Below are 23,841 nucleotides of genomic sequence, written 5' to 3'. Positions count from 1 at the left end.
AACAATTAGCATGTCAAAACCCAAATCTGAGCACTATTCAAATCACGTCCTTTAGCCAGTCTCTTAACACAGAAAACAGTTTTCCACAGAATTATGTAGCCTCTTCACAAATGCTGTGTTCACCAATAGGAGCTATTACTTGATCAGAATAATCAGTGCAAACCATCCAGTCTGCTTCCAGAAAGGCTGCAATTGATTCCATAAGAAAATTCCCCTTGAAAGGACAGCTGCACCAATGCAGCAATGAGATGCTCTGCTGTAATCCAGAATGTTCCTTTTATTTCACTGAGCCAAAGGCACAGAGCAGCCTCCAAGAACTACAAATGCAGCCAATTTTGAAGCGGGAGAGGAAGAGAAATCTCTTGGTGCAATACAGAAAAATCTGCCAGACATCAGGCTGCTCCCAAAGGAAGCCCTCAAACACTCTCTGGCAGGAGACTGGATTGAGGGGTGAAATTGGTGCCAGGGAGAAATAAATCTGCTTTAACTGTAACTTGGGCAATGCTACAGACTATAAGACAATGCTACATTTCTATAGGCTGAAGGGATACAAATTGCTTGGAGGATTTCTGCAGTCCACAGAGCAATGGAAAATTTGGAGGACAAAGTGGCATATTTGAGCCAGCATCACATTCTGCCTTTCCTAAGCTGAGTGTTCAACCCAGACAAAACACAAAAATCGTACTTCAGACTATTCTCCATATTAGCAAATCATACTTGCAAGTCTACCCTCCAAAATTATAGCTTTTTATTTTTTTCCTTCAGCACCAGTGTTATACAGTCAATGAATAATGAAATTCAGGGGGTTTAATGGCTCTTGCACTTACCTTGAGTCCACGAAAGCTGCCTGGGCTTGTTGGTGATGAACTGGATGACTTTGTAGATTTTGGGGTGGATAACTGACTGCTTGGGGTTCCATTAACTGGCCAAAGCAATGAAAGTGAACAAATGAAAGAAAAGATGAATAAAAATCAAAAGTTATCACTGAAGTCTGCCAACATAGACCAAAACAGAGTCCTCAGTATTTAGGAATAACATGTATATTTGCATGTCAAAAAACTGCACCCTGAAAATTCATGTGTCTGGATATGGGATCAAGGAGACAAGCAAATATTGCACTGTCATTCCAGAGATTAAAAAGGCCCTTTCTGTCCTTTGCCAGGGCAAGAGTTTTGGGCACAGAAACAAAGGAAAAAAAAAAAATTTAAAAAGCCACAGCCTTTAAATATTGCACAATAAATTGTGATATCACACAATAAAATTTATAGAAAGAAAATGTTTCTGAGGATATTTGACCCTCCTTCTCTTCAGTTTGGATCAAGGCCTTACTTTCTAAGTAGAATGTTTCACAGAACAGGAGTTCTAACAAGAATTAACTGTTTGCATGACAGAAAACTTTAGCAGTAGCTCAGAAATGTTGATTTGGGGGGAAAAACATGACCACTGTAAGGCATCCTTGTCTGAGTCACTACCATCCTCTTTAAGCATTGGCAGAAGCACTAAGTTGTTTCAGTGAAACTGACTGGTCAACATAATGTTCTTCCCTCCCAAAACTGTCCAAGAGGAGCCCAGATTACATTGACAGTACTGTAGCTCTTTGCTAATATCTCAGCTATTCTTGATGGAGAAGGGTGGTGTTCTGAGCCAGGAGTGTGACTCGATGACAGCCAGAGGTGCCTTCCAACTTTTGTGCATCTATAGAGCACACAGCTCATTCTGACAAAGATCCTGCTGGAAAGAGCTGTCTGAAGATTCCTCTTCGCCAGTGCCTTCGGAGAGCCACTGCACGTGTGCTGCTACAACAGGAAAATCTGGAACTGCGCCTGTCTGAATGTAAAGACTTTGCATCTACAGGGAGTCTGTCAACTGCTTGTGCTGCCTCTGGCTGCAGTGCAATTAATTTTCTTCGCAGCAGATAGCACAGGGCTGTGTTTTGGATTTGTGCTGGGAAGTGCTGATAATACAGGGATGTTCCCGTGACTGCTGAGCAGGGCCTGCACAGCATCGAGGTCTTTTCAGCTCCTCATGAGCTGAGAGGAGACACAGTGGAACAGCTGACCCCAGCTGATCCAACGAATATTACAGACCATACAGTATCCTGCTCAGTAAAATGAGAGGGAATGCTAGGCAGAGGGGACAGGATGGCATCAGTCAGCTGCTTGTTCACATCACCTGTCATTCTTGGGATTTGTTTCTCTCTCTTTGTGATTTTCGTTGCAGCATTGTTGTTGCTATTACTATTGTTACTTCAGTTATTAAACCACTCATATCTCAACCCATGAATTTTCTCACTTTCACCCTTCCAATTCACTTCCTTCATCTTGCTGCAGCAGAGAAGTCAGGAAGTGCCTGTAGTTGCTGGCTGAGGTTGAACCATGACACTATTTCAGACAGCAGATTTTTTTTTTCTTCCCTCACTCAATAACCCAGCAATCTGTATTGGCACAAATCTGTCTGCTGCCATTGATTTGTTGGTTATTCCCTATGTATGCCAAACTTACCTTTTTTAATCTATTTTCTAAGCATAGATTATTTTGAGGTTTCTTTCCACATGTATATCAGTGAATACACAGAAAAAAAACCCCAAACTTTTCTGTCATTCTGAAGTAGTACATGTTAGGCTACATGTTTGGCACACTGGAATGTTTAAAACTTAAAAATCTATTAATAACTTCTAAAATGTTTACTTTGAGTATGACCCAAAGGCTCAATTTATTTGCTAATCAATTTGTATGTTACTTGCTTCACAAATGCTTTGACTTTGAACTGAAAGTTCAGCAATTCCTCAGCTTTTGTAGAATTCAGGCTGAAGTAATACAAGAAAAATAAGAAAACTAAGAAATTGCACATAAAATTGAAACATATGAGATGGTTTTGCACTGCTTTTTTCATTAATTCTCATACCATTTTGCTGGCTGAAATGTCTTTTTGCTGGCTGAAAATTTCTATTTTAATATGCTTTATAATAAACATGCAAATGTATTGCTCCTTAGAATGCTCTCTACTTGTAGTGAAATTACACCTTTAAAATTTAACTTTGACACCATTAGCGGATATCCAACAACTGAAAAGCATTATTTCACTGAAATGATCTACCTCAACAAAAAAAAAAAACCACCAAAAAAACCCCAAAAAAACCCCAAAAAACCCACAACAAACCCAACAACCATTACATCTCTGTTTCATCCAATGCAAAATGTTCTTCAAACTTGAACACATTCACAAATACAGCACCAAAAATACAGGTAAATGGAGAGGGAGGAGACACACTAGTGACATACCGCCATAATAGTAATGGCTCACCTGGGGATTTTGCTGAAGAATGAGCACTGGAGTGGCCACCCCTCTTTACTGTACTCATATATTTGACACAAAGGAAAAAGACATTAAGGAAAGAAGTTATTAAACAGCTCTGAACATGCACAGGAGGAAGAAAAGTAAATAAAAGATAAGTACAGACGACATAAAAAAAAAGCCAAGTAAATAGAAGGTTAAATACCACACCCTATGCATACATTTTTCAAATTTACCAAACCAAAGAGGGTCTAAGTAGAAATAAGTACAGGAATGACAGCACTGATATCTAAATACTTTGCATAAAATTAACTGCTGATAGATATTTTACATCATCTCACTGGAGGTAAAAGAATTGCATGAAATGTAGATCAGTTCCAAATTTGCCCTTCATTATACATTTTTCTGCAATCCTTCTTTGAAGCTTTCCAGTTAAACATTCAACCTTTATAAAGAGATTATTAATATTCCACTTTGAAAAAACCCAAAGATAAAATGACTTTAACCAGCACCAATTAAGCAAAACAAATGTGAAGATGAGAATATGGAACATGTCACAGTTTTGAATACACACAGAAGCTTATAATTATAGTTACATTCAAAAAAGAGCATATATTATATTTACATATGAAAGAGCATATAATATATTTACATATCATATATTTACCTATTCAATAGTTTGATTTCAGGGGAAAAAGAAGCATTTAGAAATTAAATACAGTGGTTAATTTTTTTTTTTAAAGACAAGTTTCTTCCTTTATTTACATAAAATGGTTGGAACATATGGTGTTCAGCCAAACTAGTGGCAAAATCACCACAGGGTGTGAACACTTCTCTTTGAAATTACGAGAAGCATAGGAAGAAAAATTATCTTTTAATGGTCAATCACAGTATAGTACAGCTCCTAAAATTACTTAAACCAGCAAAGGCCTGTATATCTGATAGTATTTGGCTAATATAGGGGAAACTTTTCTAATTCAAAATTTACATGAATTTAACCACATATATAACCCTGCAGTTAATAGTTTTCAGGAAAATCAAGTGCCATGCTGAAAACATATCCCAAGTGCACAATTAGCAGAAATTACTCCAATGTTCATAAATTGAAACTACATGTGCCTGGAATCAAAAAATAGGAACCATGTTTCTTCCTAGGATTTAAAATTTTAAAATTGCAAATTTATTTTAGATTAATATTAAATCTCTGAGACAAAATGAAAAAAGGGGTTTTTACCCCTCTGGAAACACTTGTATTATAGATAAGAGACAACAGGTTTCTTCACCCCTTTAGAAAAAAATTAATTTTTGTGTATTTGACGTGTTCAGCTCTTTCCTAGCAGCAGTACCTGAGGCAGGGGATTTGCTCCGACGTGAAGGTCCTGGACTTTTGGATGCAGCGTGCCTCATGGCAGAGGAGCGGGAGTAAGACTTCATAACCCGACATTCTACAAAGCAAGCAAACTCTGTCAGGGGTCTTGACAACTGTTCAATGCTCCCTCCACACAGCACTGTGGCACTTTGTCATCCAGAAAATGACCAGCACTTTCTAAACATCTTTGCCCAGCTGAGTCAAACACAGCTGTAAGAGCATCTCCCAGCTCTCACCTACTCACCATAAAAACCCATTTGAGCTACACAGTACTGTACATGACATTCTGCAGATAATATTTCTCCACGTCTTGAGGCTGGATTGCTACTACAATTCAAGTTTGTACATATGCTGATGCCAAGGTTCTTGCTGTAATGGCACTTCCATACTGGGCAGCTGCACTTCCCTTCTTTTTCAATAAACTGATGCTGTGACCAATTTTTGAACAGGTGAAAAATGCCTGTTGTTTCCAGAAGGCTGAAACAACAGACTACTGTCATTTACCATCAGCTCATATAATTAAATAACAACCTCAATGGGAAAGGAATCAATGAATACACATGCATTGCCATTTTGGTAACATTTAATTCCTATGGTTAGCATTGATAGCAAATGGGATCATAAATTTCTCTCCTCATTTTGTCCCTGATGAACAATGTCATCACTAGGATGCCATGTCATCATAAAAAAATTAAGTTGAGCTGCATGCCCTGCTAATCATGTATATAACCTGCTTTTATCCATAAAGACCCCCAGAGCTATTAGAGGAAGCAGGGAGCACCAAAGCTGAAGAGATAAAGGAAAGAAAGAGAAAAAGGCAAGGAAATTAGTTCAACTAGTCTGTGGCTTGTGTAATGGGAAAAGCAAATTTACAGCCTTAAAACCTGCTAGGGAAATTAGGATTATGCCCAGACTGGGATTTTAATTGTGAGTCAATACAACCATGCTCTTCCATTCCTTCATAAGAATAAAGTAATTTTTTAGCTGTTAACTATGTCAAAAAGTACCCTTTTGGTCACCCCCACACTAATTGACTCAACATAATCAAGCAGTTCTGGAAAAGCAGCACCCTAGCAATAACAGCAGAATGGGAGGTAGCTGAATCCTCCATCCATCCAAATGTACAGGCCAGTGGGTAGAAATACATCTGTACTTCCCACTGCAACTGAGCATTTTGTAATGAAATAATGATGTCAATAAAAATTACAGGAACAGAAGGTGCTGTTGTTTTTATTTGAACAAAAACTAAAATCCTTCATTCACAACCTTAAGCTCCTGTGGAATAATCTGATTATTCTTGCCAGGGCAAGTTTTCTTTACAAGAAATTAATTTTTTTCATAAAAGAAAATCAGGGTGTTTCTACAGCTTGAACAATAAAGATAGAAAAAAACACATCTAGTAGGACCTGTAGTGATAGAACAATAAGAATGCTTTTAAAGTAAAAAACCTGTAGATTCAGGCTAAATATAAGGAAGCCATTTTTTATTGGGCAAGAGATGAAACACTTACAGAATAGGGTCCCCAGAGAGGTGATAGATGTCTCACCCCAGGAAACATTCAAGGTCAGGTTCAATGGAGCTCTGAACAACCTGCAATTTCTTTGGAAGGTTTTCCCTGGTATTGCCAGGGACTGGACTAGATAGACCCTTTAAAGGTACTTTCCAGCTCAACCCATTCTACAGTTCCTTGAACACGGAGGAAAAAGCCCCAACATCTTTATGATTTGATATTTCAAGACAAGTCCAAAATTCTCTGGTAGCAGACTGCCTTTTCCTTGAACTTACATTACAAAGTTTTTCTTTACAGAAAAACAACTTTCATAAACAAATTCAATTCATGAACTGCCCAAGGCAGACAGGAAGGCACAAGGTCCCTTCCCACAAGGTTTGTCGCACCTCCTTCCCTACCCAACATCCCCTATAACCTCAAAATATATATAAGGCCAACACTTGGTCTATTAGCAGATAAGACTGGAGTATATAAATTGTCTGGCAGGGCAATTCAAGACTGAAATGAGCATGGCTACATACGAGATTTTTCAAAAATGTAATGTAGAAGGCAATATGGAAATTATCTTACAGATGCAAAAAGTGAACATCGTTAACAGATTTTAGATTCATTCGATCCATGACTGAAAGTTTTATAATTCAATTCTGCTTTCCATGTAACTTTAGGGACAGTGTCTATTCTGCAGGAATTTGGATCAAGTTTGTTGGTGCATTTTAACAGGTTTACAGAATCCAGATGATGGCTTGAAAAAACTTTTTTATCCATAGGAAAACATCCTCCTATGTACATCTTCCTGAATCACACCATTCTTGAGGGTTGAACAGGGGAATGGGATGGAAAATTTTCTATTTGAGTGGGTTCAGGATGTGCAGTCTTACCACTGTGATCCAACACGAAGTCATCCTGAGCATACCGGTACTTCTCCGGCCCGCATGCAATGAAGACATCGTCATCTCCAAAGAAGTCCTGCAAGCACGTTACCTGCACAGCAAAATAAACACATGCACTACTTTAAAAACTAAATCTTGAGTTAGACAGCAACAAATAATAAGTTTGTCTTTACCTTCTCACAGTGATATCATAATGTTCATTTGCAATAATACAAGCACTGCAGTTGCCCAGTACATCGGCTCTCTAGCAGTGCAGGAAACATCAAGGCCAAGAATGTAAAATATGACTGCCCCTTACCTTCAGAAACTCTTACATTTAGAACCCATAAGCATTTTTGCTTATAGGTTCTAAATCAAGCATTACATTTATAAGCATTTTTGCTTATAGCTACATAAGTATGCTGATGACTTTTGCCGATAACTTCACACACATCGCTTTGACAGGAACATCTGAAAACACTATTCAAATATCAAAGCTTCATGTATTAAGACTACATTATTGCTTGTGGGAAGATCTGTTGAATTTAAGTGATTGCATCTGCAAATTGGTTTTTTTTTATGTTCTGAGGCATTTAATTTACATGTTCTAATGTCCTACTAAAAAAAAAAATCATTAAATAATTCCCCTTTTGTCGCTGTTGAGGCAGGACGGGAATGAGAAGATTCTGATTCAGAAGGCTGTGAGAGTGAAACTCCGATTTATTCAAAATACACTGCTCTTTTATACAGAGCTTCGCAAAGGTTAAATCCATTGGTCCTAAAGTGAAAACAATCTACAACATTGGTCAGAGTGCTTGACGCACAGTGATAGAACTTAACTATAAACAGTGTGAGAACAAGAGAGATAAAGAATCATTTACATTCTTTTCCAGCTCTTTCCCAGGCTTTTGCCTGGCTAGAAACTCTAAATTTCTTTCTTTGACTGAATCTGAGACCCGCACCCTTTTTATTAAAAGGTATTTATTATTCAAGAAAATAGAGAAATAGAGTCCCTGCCATGCTCTTTGCAGTTGTCTGTTCTTAATTATCTGGGTAACAATGCTACTTGGATAATGATATTATCCAAGCAATGTATGTCAAGAAAGATCAGAACACCAGAAAGAAAAGATGGTTTAGACATAATCTAAAAACACAAAACAAAATACCATGAAAAAATCTCTGTCCTCAAAAGTCAATAAAAATCACCTTGTGAAGGAACAAGGTGTCTGCTTTCAAAACAGTAAAAACCAAAAAGGCACAACAAGCAATTCCACTCATTTTAATTCCCTTGTGAAGGAAACAAGTATTTGCAGGTAGCAAGCTATTTTTTTTAGATGCAAACAAATTAAAATTTTAATGTATAGTTGTTTCCTTTTTTTTTAACATTGCATGCCCATGTGAAATTTAGAAGTAAAAGTTCAAATCATTTGGTAAAGAAGGAAATCAAAGAATGAATTAAAAAATCTGCTTTTAGAGAAATCAGGTTTTTCTTTCCCAGCTACCTATTAGCACCATTTGCATATTTCACCCACTGTGATAACAGTAAACATCGGCAGAAGTACAGGAAAGGGTCTCTGGTGCCTGCAATATTCCAGAGCCACTCGGAATGCCAGTGACCCCAGGCTCACTGCAGGAACTCCGGTGCAGGGCATTCCCCACCAGCAGTGGGGTTGTCATGGCAGCTCCCCCAGGAGAGCAGTCAAAACCTCAGCAGACTCACTCACAGCATCCAGCATTTGTGCCACTGTGTCACACAGCCAAAGGGCCACAGCCAGCACCAAAATCCTTTTATTGTCACCTTCCTGATGCAAGGACAGTTTGCTCTCATTGATGAGAGAGATTTTCAGCTCTGCCTGAAACTGCTGCTTTAAGTTAACCAAAGGAGCACCAAAAACTGGATTCAAAAGGCTGCACAAATTTTTGCTAACTTGGGATTTATTCCTCTCTGCTTAATAACCAAGAGGACTTCATCATCATTTCCACAGATTTCCAGAATCCAACAACCAAGTCAACAGGAAAAGCTGCGAGAAAGCTTCCAGAATACATCACACACATCCAGAACACAGCAGCACTGGCAGGACATGGGCAGAGATATTCTGTGAGGTGCAAACTCACACTCTAAGTCCCTAAACCTGGGAGTCATTTCCACAAGCTCTGCCTGCTCACCACTTCTCCTGATGCCCTTGCAGTGCTGTTTCAAGCAGGTTGGAGTTAAATGCTGTGGTTTAGCAGTGCCTAAAATTAATCTTTCTGTTCTGATTGAAAGCCTCTCCTCACCTCACCCCTTAACCCATACAGTCTAACTGAACTGAGAGTAAGAGAGGAAATAATGACAGATTTTATGTCAGAGTCTAGGAAACACAAAGCGGTATAACTTCAAGCAGCAGCATCCCTTTGTTGTCTGCAGAGCAATTCTACAGAGTAAGGTTCGGATCTGTGCACAAAAGATGACAGGAGCACCCTTAAAAATGCTCCAGAAAAAAGCTGCTGAAAATGGCTACTAGGAATGGGAACAAATAAACAAGTTTAAGAAATGCATAATTCCCACATATCCTTCCTCACATATTCATGTACATAGAGCTTCCCCAGGCAAAAATACACAGGAGTAATCCTGAGTGCCAGTGATGGGATAAGCTGCTGAAGGTGGAGACACAGCACTTTTATCTTGGAGTTCAGGTTGAGGCCAGCCTCTGCCTGCTCCCACACAGTGTTCCTCATCCGTGTGACTCCCACCTGTCAGTCACACACCAAGACAGATTACTGTAAAAAGTATTCACCTTACTGTAAAAAGTGTTAAATACAATTATAACTGAAAGCCAGATAAACACAGCTATGAGAAAGTTTTACTCAGATGCTCGCTATATTCCAGCAGGGAATACTCAAAGTCCCCCTTCTCCCCACAAATAATCCAGACTGGCTACACCTAAAATACACAAGAATGAAAAAAGTATTGAACAAGTGTATGCAATGAAGAATAAAGACCTGCTAGAATTTACCAATCCCAAATCACCTCACATGAAGTGAGGAAAGCATTTTCAAAATTAAATTCATGGAAATGCATTTTTCTAAAAGTACAACCTAATAGGTATTTTTTTCTAGGCTTTTATTGTCATAAACTCAAGGGAGGATCTCTCAAGGTGCAAACCCATGTTAAAATGAAGTCTTCATCTCCTACAGAGTTAAAATCAATGTATACACAGCAATTAATGATGAAAGCTTTTTACTCAGTGTTCAAAAAATTATTAAGTTGATATTATTAACTTGTTTGCATGTGATTTCACATGCTGCAAATCCACCATGGTCTAACTCACAAATCACATAATTCCACTCCATAGAATATCTGAACTTAGGTCATAGGAGAGGGGGTTTTATTACTTTAATCAGGATGCAATCAGCTTAGAAATTTATAAACAAAAAATTCTGAAAACTCTTTTTTTTAAGTTTCATTAGTAGTAGAATCTATATACATTAATAGGATATCAGGTATTCCAGAAAGTTAGGGACCAAGATTTAGTTTTTCAAACTAGTGTATGATAACAATGCTTCTCTTTCCACTATCCATCCATAGTATTATCCACTCTTTATTTTGTCACACTTAGTGCTAAAAGCACTTTTCCGTTGACTTTGCATGTTTAAATTAACATGTTTAAAATGTGTTAAACCGTATTTATTTCTAAATACATCACACTTTCCCAGACAAATATTGCCTGTGACGTGGTAACTCCACTGCTATCCCTTTCATTAAAACAAGAAATGACTCATTGGTGCTCCTCTGACAACTCAAGGCTGCTCAGGTTGTCTTGCTGCACTGCTTTTCTTCAAAATATGTCTCTACACACAGCAGAGTGGAGAATATGTGCATAAGCCTGGACTGGTTTCGTACTCAGTCCTTTCCTCAGAATCCTTTCCCTTGCTCTCTCTCTACAGCTTTCTGAGACCATGTGCAAACCACTCAGGGTATCTCTGCTTCCTTATGGGCTCAAAAAAGACCCCAACTGAAGGAATGAAATCTTGAGACATTGGATGAAGTTTTTGACAAACACAAAGAGATCTCTTAGAGAGGTACATCTGACTAAACATGCACTGTTATTGGAGTGTCATGACTAACAACAGTTTGTAAGACCATTACTGGTCAAAGCAATGCAAAATCACACAGCTGAAAGCATAAAAAATGTGGTTTAAATGCAGAAAAAAACCCACAAACATGAGGTGTTGAAAAAGAAGGGAATAAAACACATCTCTGAAAAGTCAAATTCCTGATCCACTGCTGTCTACTAGTGCAGTGCTTTCATGTCACAAACACCCATCATACTTACCTTCTAAAATAGGCTTATGTTTCTGATAAATATTTAAAACCAAAGAAGTTTGCTTTTTTCAAATAAATACTTCTTCAGTCAGATCAAGCCACTGAATTGGAACATACAAATTGTCATCCATATGGAAATCCCTTTCCCCTTACCACCACACATGCCTTGAAATGTGATTTACATCAATCCTTACTGCCACAAAAAGAAGATACATTCCCCTCCAGAAGAAACATGAATGATGATCATTATAAATAGAATTCATAATGTATTTATTGATTGCCCTTTATGATGAAGATACAATGGACAAAAAATAAACATTTATCAAGAAAATATTTTTCTTCCGATCTCCATAGGAAAAATACTTAGAGCCAAGAAGGTTTTATAAACACTTGAAAAATTCCTGGAAATTTGAATTCCCTGAAATCTGTAGCACTAAACAGAGTTCTGTGATTATATATCAACAGCCTCCAGCCAGCAGCTTGCTGGGTAAACTGTCTTTATTCCAGCTCTACAAATGTGCTTAATTCTAAACATAGAAGGAAAGACTATAAAGACAAATAGTTCATCTTAATTTAGTACATCTGATTCCATTTAAGTAATCAGCTACAGGACTGCACAGTTTAAGCCTGAAGAGCCACACCCTGTCAGGGGAAAGCTTCTCTGGACAACAAATTCTCAGCAGCAGGTGAAAATGGATCTAAAACATCAAAACTGGAAAAGATACAAGAAATTATTTGCATTTGTTTTAACAATGGAAGAAATATTTGTATCTACTGACTTTAAGGAAACAGGATATTGTGTAAATATTTTAAAAAGGAAGCACAGAACATATAAGGCAAAAGGAAAACTAGGAAAACAGGCATGCACAGCAACAGCTGGATTTGTGAATGCATTTTCAGTTCAGCATCTGAGACAGGCATTTGAGGCTGAAATTCTTCAAGGACTACAGTGGGTTTTTTTCTCCATGAAAAGAATGCTGAAAAAAAATGCGAACCATTTTTTAAATGTCAGCATGACAAATCTAGATACAATCTCCCTACTACTGCCTTAAGTGTGAGGGGCCTCCACATTTCTTGTAGGAAATACTTTTCCTCTGACTGGGACTGATTATAACTCTGCTGTTCTGGCAGTTCTGCCCTTTGGTCCTTGCATTAACTTTTTTTCTGAGTAAGGAACAGTAAAATATTTGTCTATTTTACCAGTCAGGTCATATTTGCAATCACCATTTTTGTTTCCTCTTTTGAAATACTTTTAGCACTGCCACTTCCTCTTCACTGCCAAACAGACTTATTATAATTCTTGCAGTGTTTTCTGAAGCTGCCAGCCTTACATTTCCAGGGTTAATGGTGCAAAATGCAGGGAAGAAAAGCATTCCTGCACAAACAAATCAGTAGTCTGTCTGCCATTTCAGCTCCATCACTAACAGGAGCAGGCTTAACTTTCAATATGAAGTTTCCTCTGGGCAGCCTCAGGACCTCAAAAAGGAAGGTGAAAAGGGCATTCCCACCCTTCCCAGCTGAGTACTGTGACTTTCACACAGGACTTTTTACATTGGAAATTCTCTTTGGTTCTGCTCTTTCTCAGAATAACTTGACTAAGGGAAAGGGGGCATGTTTGACCAATATTCTCAACTACTTACTAAGCCATCAATGACCTTCATAACTAACCAAGAGGCACACAAGAAGTTCAGTACTAAATTATGGCAGCTATTTGCCTGGTTATCCTGAGTCATGTTTTGTGACATGTTTTCAGTGAGGGTGGCTAGAATACACCCAGGAATAAGAAATACTGAGAAAAGTCAAACCAATGAGACCATGACATGCCCTTTCAAAAAATACCGTGATTGCCAGTATTCTTTTTTAAATTAACAACCTCTTCACTTCACAGACATAACAAAGTATCAAAGGCAAGTATGCTAAGCAATTTGGGAGCAAGCAAAAAAAAGGAAACTGTTCAAGGGCCAGAAGCCCACACTGTGCACAAGAACAGCAACAAAACCCACTGCTGTATCAGATCTGTAGTAAACCCAGAAAATCAGATCAAACTGGTAAGATTCCTGCTGGTGTAATGAAGAAGCACTTGACACTTGCAAAAGCTTCTGTTCCTCACCAGCTTATGTGTGTCCTCTCTGACAGCTCCACTACAGAATCCCTCTGGGAATTTCCAATGTGCACAAAACTACACAACACCAAGAGAAGGGTAAGCAAACTGCTAACCTCTGACTTAAGGCTTGGCAGAGCTCAAATGCTACAGAGACTGGGCAAATCTGACCAAAACAGCTTTAGGGTAGGCTGGAGAGCCCTGAAGTCTGAAGACATAAAACTGTGAGCTTGGTAAGACTCTAGACACCCATACCTTTCCTACTGGCTGTAGCTATGAGGACTATGCAAGGCACCACAATAACTTCCCCAACAGTCAACTTCCATGAGGTCATTAGCAGACAAAAAGGGACAAAAATCCCTCCTTTGTTCTCTGGAAATAATTGGAATTCTGTCAAATGCCTCTTAATTTCGGAGGCTCAAATGCACAACTATTTGTCTGCAAAAAAACCCATGAACTACAGTAACAGATCACATCGTGCTGAAAGAATACAAACTATCAACTCTATAGCAAAATTTAGAATTCATTACTTGATCTTCTGTTATATGAATGTGCATCTTGACCAGCAAAATTACCTCATATATTAAAGAGCATATTGAAGGTCCTTTATCTCTGTAGTTAATTTAAGTAATTCACTTGTGGTTTTTGGTCTACTCTTACTCTAAAATTCCCTTTTAAACCCATGCTGTTGGTTAATTTTAAACTTCACTGCAGTCAATGAAATTATTCACATTCATGAAGCTGTGCACAACCACAGCTTGGGAAAGGTCTGAGGGCTTCCTCAGCTCTGCTGGACACTGCAATAAACTATGAAATGAATCTGATTTCTAGGTCAGAGCTTCCACAAGATATTTGAGGTTTGGCATCATGCATCCTTTTGTTTTGTCCTTCAAGTTTAACAAAACCAGCAATGTGAGAAAAATGAAGTTTTCTGTACCTAATAATAAATGTTGAATTTGTCTGCCTTGGATAAAGGGAGCTCATTAACCTATTTAGAAAAACAGAAAAAAGAGGAAAAAATTGAAACAAAGACCTTAATGAGTGCAATTCTTCCAGGTCACCTTCTTAAATGACTATTCAATCAGTGGCTGTGTCACATAATTACAGCCACCATTAGAAAATGAACCTCTTTCCACTGACACTCCATGACAAGGAACAGCAGTGAAAAAAGGAGAAGACAAGCCCTTCCTTCCCACAGGGAATCTGAGGAGTATGAAAGGAAACAGAAATGTTAAATCTTTGCCTGCTGCCTGGTAAACAGAAAAAGTCTGGCAGAAAGCCCAGGAAACACCTATTACAGTATGACAAGGCAGAAATACTGAATAAACAGACTAGTCAGGTCACCACAACTCACACAGCCCCACAGCTGTTGGGAACAGATGACAGAACAGAGCGCATCTCACATTTTAGTTTTTACTCTCAATTTCAAAAAGATTTTTGAATTTTTTTTTAACATCTCAAAATTCTGAAAACGAACACACATGGAAATGGAAGAATGCATTTGGGTATGATTCAAACACATCATCCTCACTGCAATGGAAATGACAGGAAGAAAAATAAGCTGTAGGAATATGCATAAGTTAAAGTGAGTTCCTACATGTATCTATTTCTTAAGGACTTCCAGTGCAGTAGGAATTCCTGGCAAGATCTGTTCACCAGTTTTTCCAAAGGGCAAAACCAATATGTCTGCAAAATGGCCTTTGCACTGATAATGTACTGCTATTTAAATATCAGAAAATAATTGCTGAAAAGGACAAAAATTCTGGAAATCTCGAATAATTTTGAATCACTCTGTACAACTCATCTGTCTCTATAACACAAAACATCCCTGAACAACCCTTACCTCAGCCTTATCCGCTACTTCAACAAGAGTCGATAGTTTCTGTATATTAAACAGTGAAACTTAATGCTATGCTTCTCATTTGCATGAATTACACAAAGAAATAACAGCCTTACTAAACATGCAGTAAGTGGAAATTGGAACCAGAAAATTAGCAAGTGCAGCTTGTGACTGTGAACACAGTCCAGTTTGTATGAAGAGAAAAACAAACAAGAGGATTTCCAGTTACAACACAAGGATATCTTTGCCCATAGGTGCATTAATCACACCAGCTCACTAGTCAACATAACAGATTCCCTCCTTAAGTGGCAGAACTGGGAAGCCTAATACAGAGCCAAAAATAGCACCTGACTTCACACGGCCAACCTTCCATCTCACCACCAAGCAGCTAGGCTAAAAATAAAAGCTACGTGTATTATGAAAGAACATTAAAAGGAAAAGGGCACATATAAGGACAGATATTTGGTTCAACCAATTTAATCAAATCTTACTGACTTAATGACACCCTGTTCCACAATATAAAGCAGTTAAAATTTAAGTTTGACAATTTATTTTTTTTTTCCATAAAGCCACCTCTTCTGCACTATTATAGAAATCATGCCTTTGGCTAATCACCCTACTTGAAAAACAAGGTATCCACATACCATGGAAAACTTAAAACCCTCCCAAAATTATATGGGTAAATATTCTATGTACTTTCAGGTTTTTTTGGTTCTTTAGATCAGAAGAGTTTCTGCAGCATTAATCAATAACCTATTGCAACCCTAAGTTTCCAGTGTTTATGGGCAGACAGTTTCCTGGAGATATTACAAAAGCTGCAGCTCTTTAGATGAGAACTATTTTTCCATGGACAAATAAGAAATTCAAACTCAGTTTTTGGCCAGTGCAGAAAGAATAAAAGAAAAGGCATAAATCTGGAAATGTCCTTTGATGACAGGTACAAATAATTTTTCATGAATCATTAGGGTTTAAATGAGAGATTTATAGTTTTACACTGGAACAGGTTGTCCAGCAAGACTGTGGGTGTTCTATCCCTCGAGAAAATTCAAGGTCAAGTTGGATGTGGCTTTGAGCAACCTGATCTAGTTGAAGATATCCCTGCTTATCACAGAGGGGTTGGATTAGATGACCTTTAAAGGGCCATTCAATTGATAATTCTGTGATTCTACGTTTTTCCCATGGCTTGAATTATTCATGCAGGAGCTCCTAAATTCAGTTTTCTACTTAAATTCTATTAAAAATAAAATTAAGTAATTCTAAGGCACCAAATATTAGTTGAAATGCATGCTTCACTGAAATTTAATAGTTATGTAGAGATATAAAAAATCTATTGTTCTCTGAGTTCCTGTGTCAAGGGTTTCATCTTGCAGTCATTCAAAGCTGTTTTTCATAGCACTGCAATAGGAGAGGAAAAAACTTTTGGTACCTTATAAATTCAGGTCTCTCTCTCAATCCTGTTCCCTTCATAGATACTACTTCATACATAACAACAAGCCTTGATAAAATCCATAGAGCTCCTCACAGATTGAAGGTGTTTTTCACATGTATTTTAAGTTTTGGTCATTTAACATTATTTTAGCCCTTAAAACACTTTATTTACTTAGTGTTCTATTTGTTTCAGCATAACAACAACTGTACTTCCAACTAAATTTACAGTTCGATTTTTGTAATATTACCTTGCAGTTTTAATAGCTTGCTAAACAGCACACACAGCTTTTAATGATATTTGATTCTTGAAGTATCCTCCTCAGTTAATTGCACAGGAAGAAAATTCAGCTTCTAGATCTTCTCTCTATGCACCATTTCAAACAATGACATTTCACAGATGAAAGGACTGGAATTCTGTGTAAAAATATATTCATATAAAGTGTGGAGGTATTTTGTGCTCAGAAAATTAACTTCCATGCTTACTCCGCTTTGCCTGTCATGAATTAGTGAGGTCTGCTGTACTTGCAACTTGTACACAAAAACTGGTACAGCTATGCTGGGCTAGGAGCATCAAGTAAGAAAAATGAGGATATAACTGATTAATAAAAGCATAAGAGGCTCAAACTGTGAAAAAAATTTCATGTACCACAGGAAATAGAAACTACTTTTTAGCTGGGCTTTCAAAGATCCAGTTGAATCTCACTAGCTCCCAACTTCAACCAATATTACTTCTAAGTCTGCTGCTGCTTCTGAATTGATAAACAGATGTAAAACACATTTGAAAACATGGAAACATGTTTGATTTCACGTTCAGACAGCAAATGAATTACAAATACACCTTAGGTACTGACAAAAGAACAGATGCATCAATACTGTCAGACCAGAAGAAAAGGTGTCTCCATGAGTTTCTCCTTTAAACAAACCCCAACAAAATGTCACACACACTTCTCCTTAATATCTGGAAATCTCAGTTCTTCCTTTTAGCAAGCTTCCACAATTTCAGGAAGAAAAGCAAAATGGACCACAGAACTAAACCCTGCCCAATTCTCTAGATCATTTAAGAGCATAGAACAGAGGTACTAAACCCCATTTATCAATCAGTTGACTTCTGTGGCATCTGCTGAGGTTCATTTTAAGATCACACCACAATACTTTCATTGCGATACTGCTATTAGCAGATTGGAACTCAACTTTGGTGAGTTAAGCAGAGGATTTAGGTGACTCACTACTTTTTCTTTTCTGAATTAAATGCTGACTCAGTGTGGGTTTTTCTTTAGTTGAAGAGTGAGTAGATCAGAAGGTAAAGATGCTTAGAGGGCCATAATTCAGCAATAGGCTGCTAAATATTAAAAGCCTCTAAAGCAGTCTGGATGACTGTTTCTGCTGAATCAGAACATGAGAAATGCTGCTGAACACTGGAAGCACCTGAGCAGCAGCATCATGTTTTATGGACCTCTGTATCAATCACATCAGAGATGCTTTTGAAATGCATGAGGAAGTCCATTTAATTTTGAAATTATTAGCTCAGAAATCATTAATTCTTTCTGGAAATAAATTTTCCGAGATCAGAAACAAGACTCCATAGATTGTTACTGAAGATCCATTTCAAAACCTTTATTATGTTTTATTTTTTTTAAATAAGAAACTTTAAAAATATATTCCAGGCTTCCTCCTTCTGTAAGACACTGAACTATGAAGTGTAGATTGGAGCAAACACAATCATAAAACCATAACATCAGAAACAGTGAAACTCAACACTGAAGGCTCTGCTCAGAAAGCAATGCTGGCACCCTTAAGGAATTTTGCACTTGCTTCCACTCATAGCTGACAGTGCTTGAATCCATATGATCTTCCACACTCCTAGGACTCATTGAAGAGCAAATATTCCTTGTATTTACACAGAATTATACATTTATTCCTTGTAATACAAACCTCTTTTGACTCTTAAAGCCAATTTACATAATGGAAGGCCCAGTGCAAAATTTGAGATTCTGGCTGACCAAACCTTTTCAGTGGTCTGGCAAAAGCTATTTTTTCCAAAATTCTATTCAAGATAACTACTACTAAACTGACAGTCTCCCAGGTTTCTGCTTTTCCAATAATAAAGCCAGAGTTCACTAAATGTATTTTTTGTTAGAGGACTGCTTTTTCAATTAACCCTTTTTTCCTCTATCTAAAAAGCACTTTAGAAGTATTAATACATTACTGAAATGCATTTAAATACAGTAATAAATGTGAATTGGGGTACTTCTGTTAATTTCAGGTTTGTTTTTTTTTCTTGTTAAATAACCAGTTCATGAAGCATTTCATCATACTTTGTCTGCAGGGTGCTAAACACACCATGTATCAGACCTCATAATTTTCACTGCATTGATTACATTTTTTTCACAGACAGAAAACCAGCAAATGCAGTAGTTGGATCTCTTCACACTCCAAGTCATATAATGTAAAAAGCTAGTTAGTCTAGAAATCAGTGATCACCTATTTCTGGCTAAATAAACAAACACAAACTACAAGGAAAACCTCATCTGCTTCAAGCTAAAAACTAAGATCAGGCTATGGAAGTGGAAGCAAAAGTTATTCAATTTAATTAAAAGTTATTCAAGATTAATGAGAAAAGAAGTTATATTGCCATATCAGCAAAAGTAGTTATGAAATAGCCACTGCTTTACCATTCTTTGGAGGTTTGTTGGGGTTTTTTTCTGTTTAACTTGCTTTGCTTGCTTTAACATCTTTATGCATCTATCAAATCTGTTTCCAATTTTGATGAAAGAGGATTTTCAGAAACATTACTTAAACCACACATATAGATAAAAATGAAAACTATGTTTCAGTTTACAGCAAAACTGAGAACAGATGAGGGCTGCAGTGCTACACAGCTAGTGACTGGAGATCATCTTCAATGATAGAGACGGTCCTCCTTGTGTTCCCAATCCTAAGCTGCTCTGTGGCACTTAAGAACAGCAAATGCAGCCTCAGCAAGTGAACTGCATTGTTATTTTGCACAGAATTAGAAGTTGTAGATGCAAGGTTCTCTGGTAGCTTTAATCGTGTTTCCATCACAGCTCTACAAATGGAATTAATCAAAGTCCACCTCAGTATGCCCAAATCCAAGCTGCAGCACTGATGTTTTTGCTGCATACTGCAATTTAAAGAGAATGGTATCAGGATGTTCAGTCTGGATCAAAACACACCTATGGTTGCAGCTGATGGAAATACCCATGCAAGTAACTCAAGAATGTTTGGATTACAGGGTTTTTTCATTACCATCATCAGGATTAATTTGCAAAACACACAAAAAAAATTCCAAAGTCCCTCCTCATTTTCCTAAAAGGCAGTGTCCTCACCAAGACTAAGCACACATAAGCTCATGACATAAAGAGCATAAAGGGGTATTTAAATATTTAAAAAATTTATTCTGTAAGAAGAATACTGCATGCAGAAGGGAGGTCTGTAACATAGCTCCTTCCACAGCCTGCACCTGGGTTTGCAATGGCAGAGAAAGGCACACTGTGCACCAGAGTCTGCTTGCAAAAACACAATAAAAGGAATATGGGCCGCCTCTTGATAGCTCAAGAACACGACTTCATGCAGCCAGCAGCAGTACCAGCTTCTGTTCAGTAGCACATCAGCAGCAGGTACTGAATCTGCTCACTACACAGGCTTTGAAGGAAACACTGCACAGGTTGTCCTTGTCACACACTTCTGACCACAAATATAATAACATGGCACCATGGCACCAAACTAAACTCCTGTTTTCTGCACTCAGGTCAAGATTTCATTAGTTTCATCTGCATAAAGTACACCATGTCTGGAGAAGCATCATAATTTAAGCACATATAGGGATTTTTCTCTTATTTTTTTTTTCTTCCTGCTAACTTCCTGTACATATATGGATTAATACCAAGTTAGTTGTCTGATCCCAAAGAAGCTGATTTAAAAAAAATACAAACCCATTTTACTAATATTTTCTAGGTACCTTGCGTCAGAAACACCTGAATTCTTGTCACTCTATTTCTCCTTAGACCACAAGAATCATACTCTCTAAAAGCAGAAAATATCTCCTTAGCTGTGATTTCTCACGTTCTCTTCAAATACTGGAATATCCCCAGCCTTGAGATAATATAGACCATAAAAGGCTAAGGTAGGTTGCTAAAGGTGTCAGAATATCACCTTTGAACGAGTGATACTAAAGGATTCCCTTTGCACTACCTGCTCTTACAAATTCTTCTTTAAAATCAGGAGAATTTCTGTCCACACGGGAATCCCAGTTAGAATTTAACCATTCTTACACTTGTTTACAGCAGTATTAGCCTTAATCCATTTAGCCACTATTGCTAAAGCAGGAGTAATAGTTGTGGTGACTAGTCGTTTCTTATGGAGGTTATTGGTGTCCTTATTTCTACCCTCAAGGTCTAAGGCTTTTGCAGATATTCCCCAGTGCTTAAAGAGCTTCCTAAGCAGCTTCTGGGAACATATGTTATTTTTACTAGCTCTGGGTAGAGTTTCAGCGTGTGTGCCAAGCAGAGCTCCTTGGGGCCCTGTCAGTGATCAACTGATTCACAGTTCAAAATTAGAACTCAAGCCCAGCTACTTTTGGCAGATTCATTCAGTGGGAGAGTCTTGATTTTTGGTCTGTGTTCAGCACTTCCAACCATAGTTATTTGATTTGTTTTACTGTGACCTTTTCTCCAGTGGTTTATTAAAAAGGATTGGCATTACAGAGCACTCTGCAGTGTATTGAGGTGTGCTGGCAGACACCTGCCTGACTCGCAAAGCCTCCTCCAAACAACAACCTGTCTTAGCAGCTGCCTTAAAAAAAATGACTAGAGAAATAATTTCTATTGCTACAAATCATCTATTTGATATTAAAAGTAGTCTTTTTCAGTCCAATTGTAAGTGGAAAGTCTGCGGCATAATAAGCAAAGTGGCTCATTTAGTCCCAAAATACAGGCATACACTAAAATGTTTTCTAGAAAGCATATACAGAATCAATGGAATATTTTTTCTCCTTTTCCTTAGTCTCCCTAAAAAAATACTTCTAGTGGACATTCAGACCCCCAAGAAGGGAATTATAAATTATCAGCGACTACTTTTCTATTCCTAATTAGTTTTTGGAAACCATCTGTTTTCTGTGAACACCATGTTGAAACTGCTGCTTAGAACACCATATGGAAAAGTTAACTGCAGCTCCAGGAATCTATAGTTCATCCTACTTCTAAGTATTCCATAGATGTTTCCCTGACAGGATTTTATTTTGTCTTTTGTGAAAATAAGGCTGTAACAGTATTTTTTGTTACAAAGCTCTTTGTTTACTACTCAAAAAACAAAACAAAACCAAAACCCTTTGAAATTTTTACACATTTATTTACATTCAGTAGATGACAGATAATGGTGCTTTAAAAAGAGGAAGGACTATTAATAAACAGAGGAACTCAGGCATCATGGAAGGACTGAATGCAGGTTTATGCAGAGCTGAATTGAAGTCTAAACCTCATTTTTATAACTCCTTTATTGCATCTAAGATCTAGATCAAACAAAATGCAACAGCTCAAAGCTGAAAGTGAGCAATAGATTCTCTGGACTCACACTGAGTTTTCTCAACACAGTATTTATCTGTATGGATATTCCTGAGAGCATCTGCAGAATACTGTAAAAGATACAGCATGAAGTGCCTGTAGTACGAAAATCAAGTTCATTCAAAGTTCCTAGTCTTCCTGGGAAGATTCTTTTCTTTGATTTTGTTGACTTATTTGTAATACTTAAGATAACTCTAAAACGAGCAGGCTTAAAAAAAAATGAAAACCACTTCCAAAACAACCCACAACAGAAGTGCAATCTCCCCCTACACACTGTTACTCATCATATGCTTCGTGCTTAATTAAGTGCTGTCAACTCAAATTTAAGTTTACACACAGCCCCCAGGAATGTTCAAGTATTGCCCTGTGCCTCAGCAAGTTACTACTGTGATAAGTCTAGGCGGGGAAGCAAAAAGCAGTAAGACTCAACGAGAATAGAAAAGCAGAAAAATGTAAGAGTATTAACAACACTTATGAGAAGAGCACTGTTTCAAACACACACGGAGCGCAGGGGGCGGAGGGGGAGAGGCGAACGCCGCTTTCCCCTCAAGCTCCGCGCGGGCCCAGCGTCAGCGCGGGAACAGCCGGAAGGCCACAAGGGAATCAGGTGCACACACTTGTCCATTGAGGGTGAGTGCTCCCAGGGTGCCGGGGACACCGGCGGCGTCTGGGATATAACCCCCGAACCGGGGGAGGGCAATAAGGATAGGGCAGGGGCGGGGAAAGCTGCGGAGACGCCGGGGAGGCAGGAGAGCCCGGGGACGGGGGCAGCGATGGGAAAGGCAAAGGGGCGGGGGGGTGGGAGCCGACCGTGTGGTGAGGGGGAGGGGGAGAGGAACGCAGGGTCGCGGGACAAAAGGGGAACGCGCCGGGGGCGGGGAGCGGGAATGGCGGGGGAAGAAGAGAAACCGCAACTCCACAATACACATTTCATCTACGTTCATATTAAAGATGGCAGGAGCGCAAGTTTAAAATATTTTTATAATGAGAAGGTATTCTATGCCTTTTAACAAGTATAGAAATTAAAAAGTAAACAATATTAATTTTTATATGCCTCATAGGCTAGAGGCAAATGTATCTACCCTCAGTCTGTAACTGGGCCACCCTCTTTTTCATGAAGTTTAGAAGTTACTGCCATCCTCTGCCAACTCAGATTTCCCAGTAAATAGTGACTCGTTTTCTCAAAACTGTCAAATTTTATTGATATTTTAAGAATAAAATATTTTAAAATTAAGACTTTTACTGCAGTTAAGTAGACTGAAGTAAAGGCCATATTTATTGTATGTCATTGAAAACTCCTTATATCCAAATGAGTGCATAAATCCTCCATGGGGTTTATTTATTGTCTGCCACGTGAAGTGGCAGCTTTTTCTAAAACTGTCTGGTGACATTCTTTTAAAGAAACACTGCAAAAGTGCATTTCATTTACTCCTTGATGGTCCCTCCAATCTCCACTCCAGGGAAGCACAATTGCTCACCCCTTGCTACCATCAAGCTTTTGACAAATTGACCCAAAGGAAAATATTTTTTTTTTTTAAATCCACT

General features: G+C 38.1%; 1 protein-coding gene across 4 annotated transcripts in view; it reads right to left on the bottom strand.

Moving 5' to 3' along the window:
• Window positions 1-23,841, bottom strand: part of DCLK2 (doublecortin like kinase 2) — an 83,991-nt gene that overhangs the window by 25,473 nt on the left and 34,677 nt on the right. For 2 of the 4 annotated variants that reach the window (XR_001122920.5, XM_012573343.5), the window contains exons 3-6: window positions 7,052-7,154; window positions 4,641-4,739; window positions 3,304-3,351; window positions 828-922 (exon numbers count right to left, since the gene is read on the bottom strand). Coding sequence is in view for 2 of the 4 variants with exons in the window: in XM_012573343.5 (XP_012428797.5) it covers window positions 828-922; window positions 3,304-3,351; window positions 4,641-4,739; window positions 7,052-7,154 (345 nt within the window). In the remaining 2 variants the exon portion in view is untranslated. The remainder of the gene's footprint in view (window positions 1-827; window positions 923-3,303; window positions 3,352-4,640; window positions 4,740-7,051; window positions 7,155-23,841) is intronic. The other 2 variants (XR_003960145.4, XM_030271888.4) reach the window with 1 other exon arrangement.

Source organism: Taeniopygia guttata, chromosome 4 (genome assembly GCF_048771995.1).
Source record: "Taeniopygia guttata chromosome 4, bTaeGut7.mat, whole genome shotgun sequence".
In the NCBI taxonomy this organism is placed as follows: domain Eukaryota; kingdom Metazoa; phylum Chordata; class Aves; order Passeriformes; family Estrildidae; genus Taeniopygia; species Taeniopygia guttata.
This window is presented reverse-complemented; position numbering and strand designations above follow the sequence as displayed.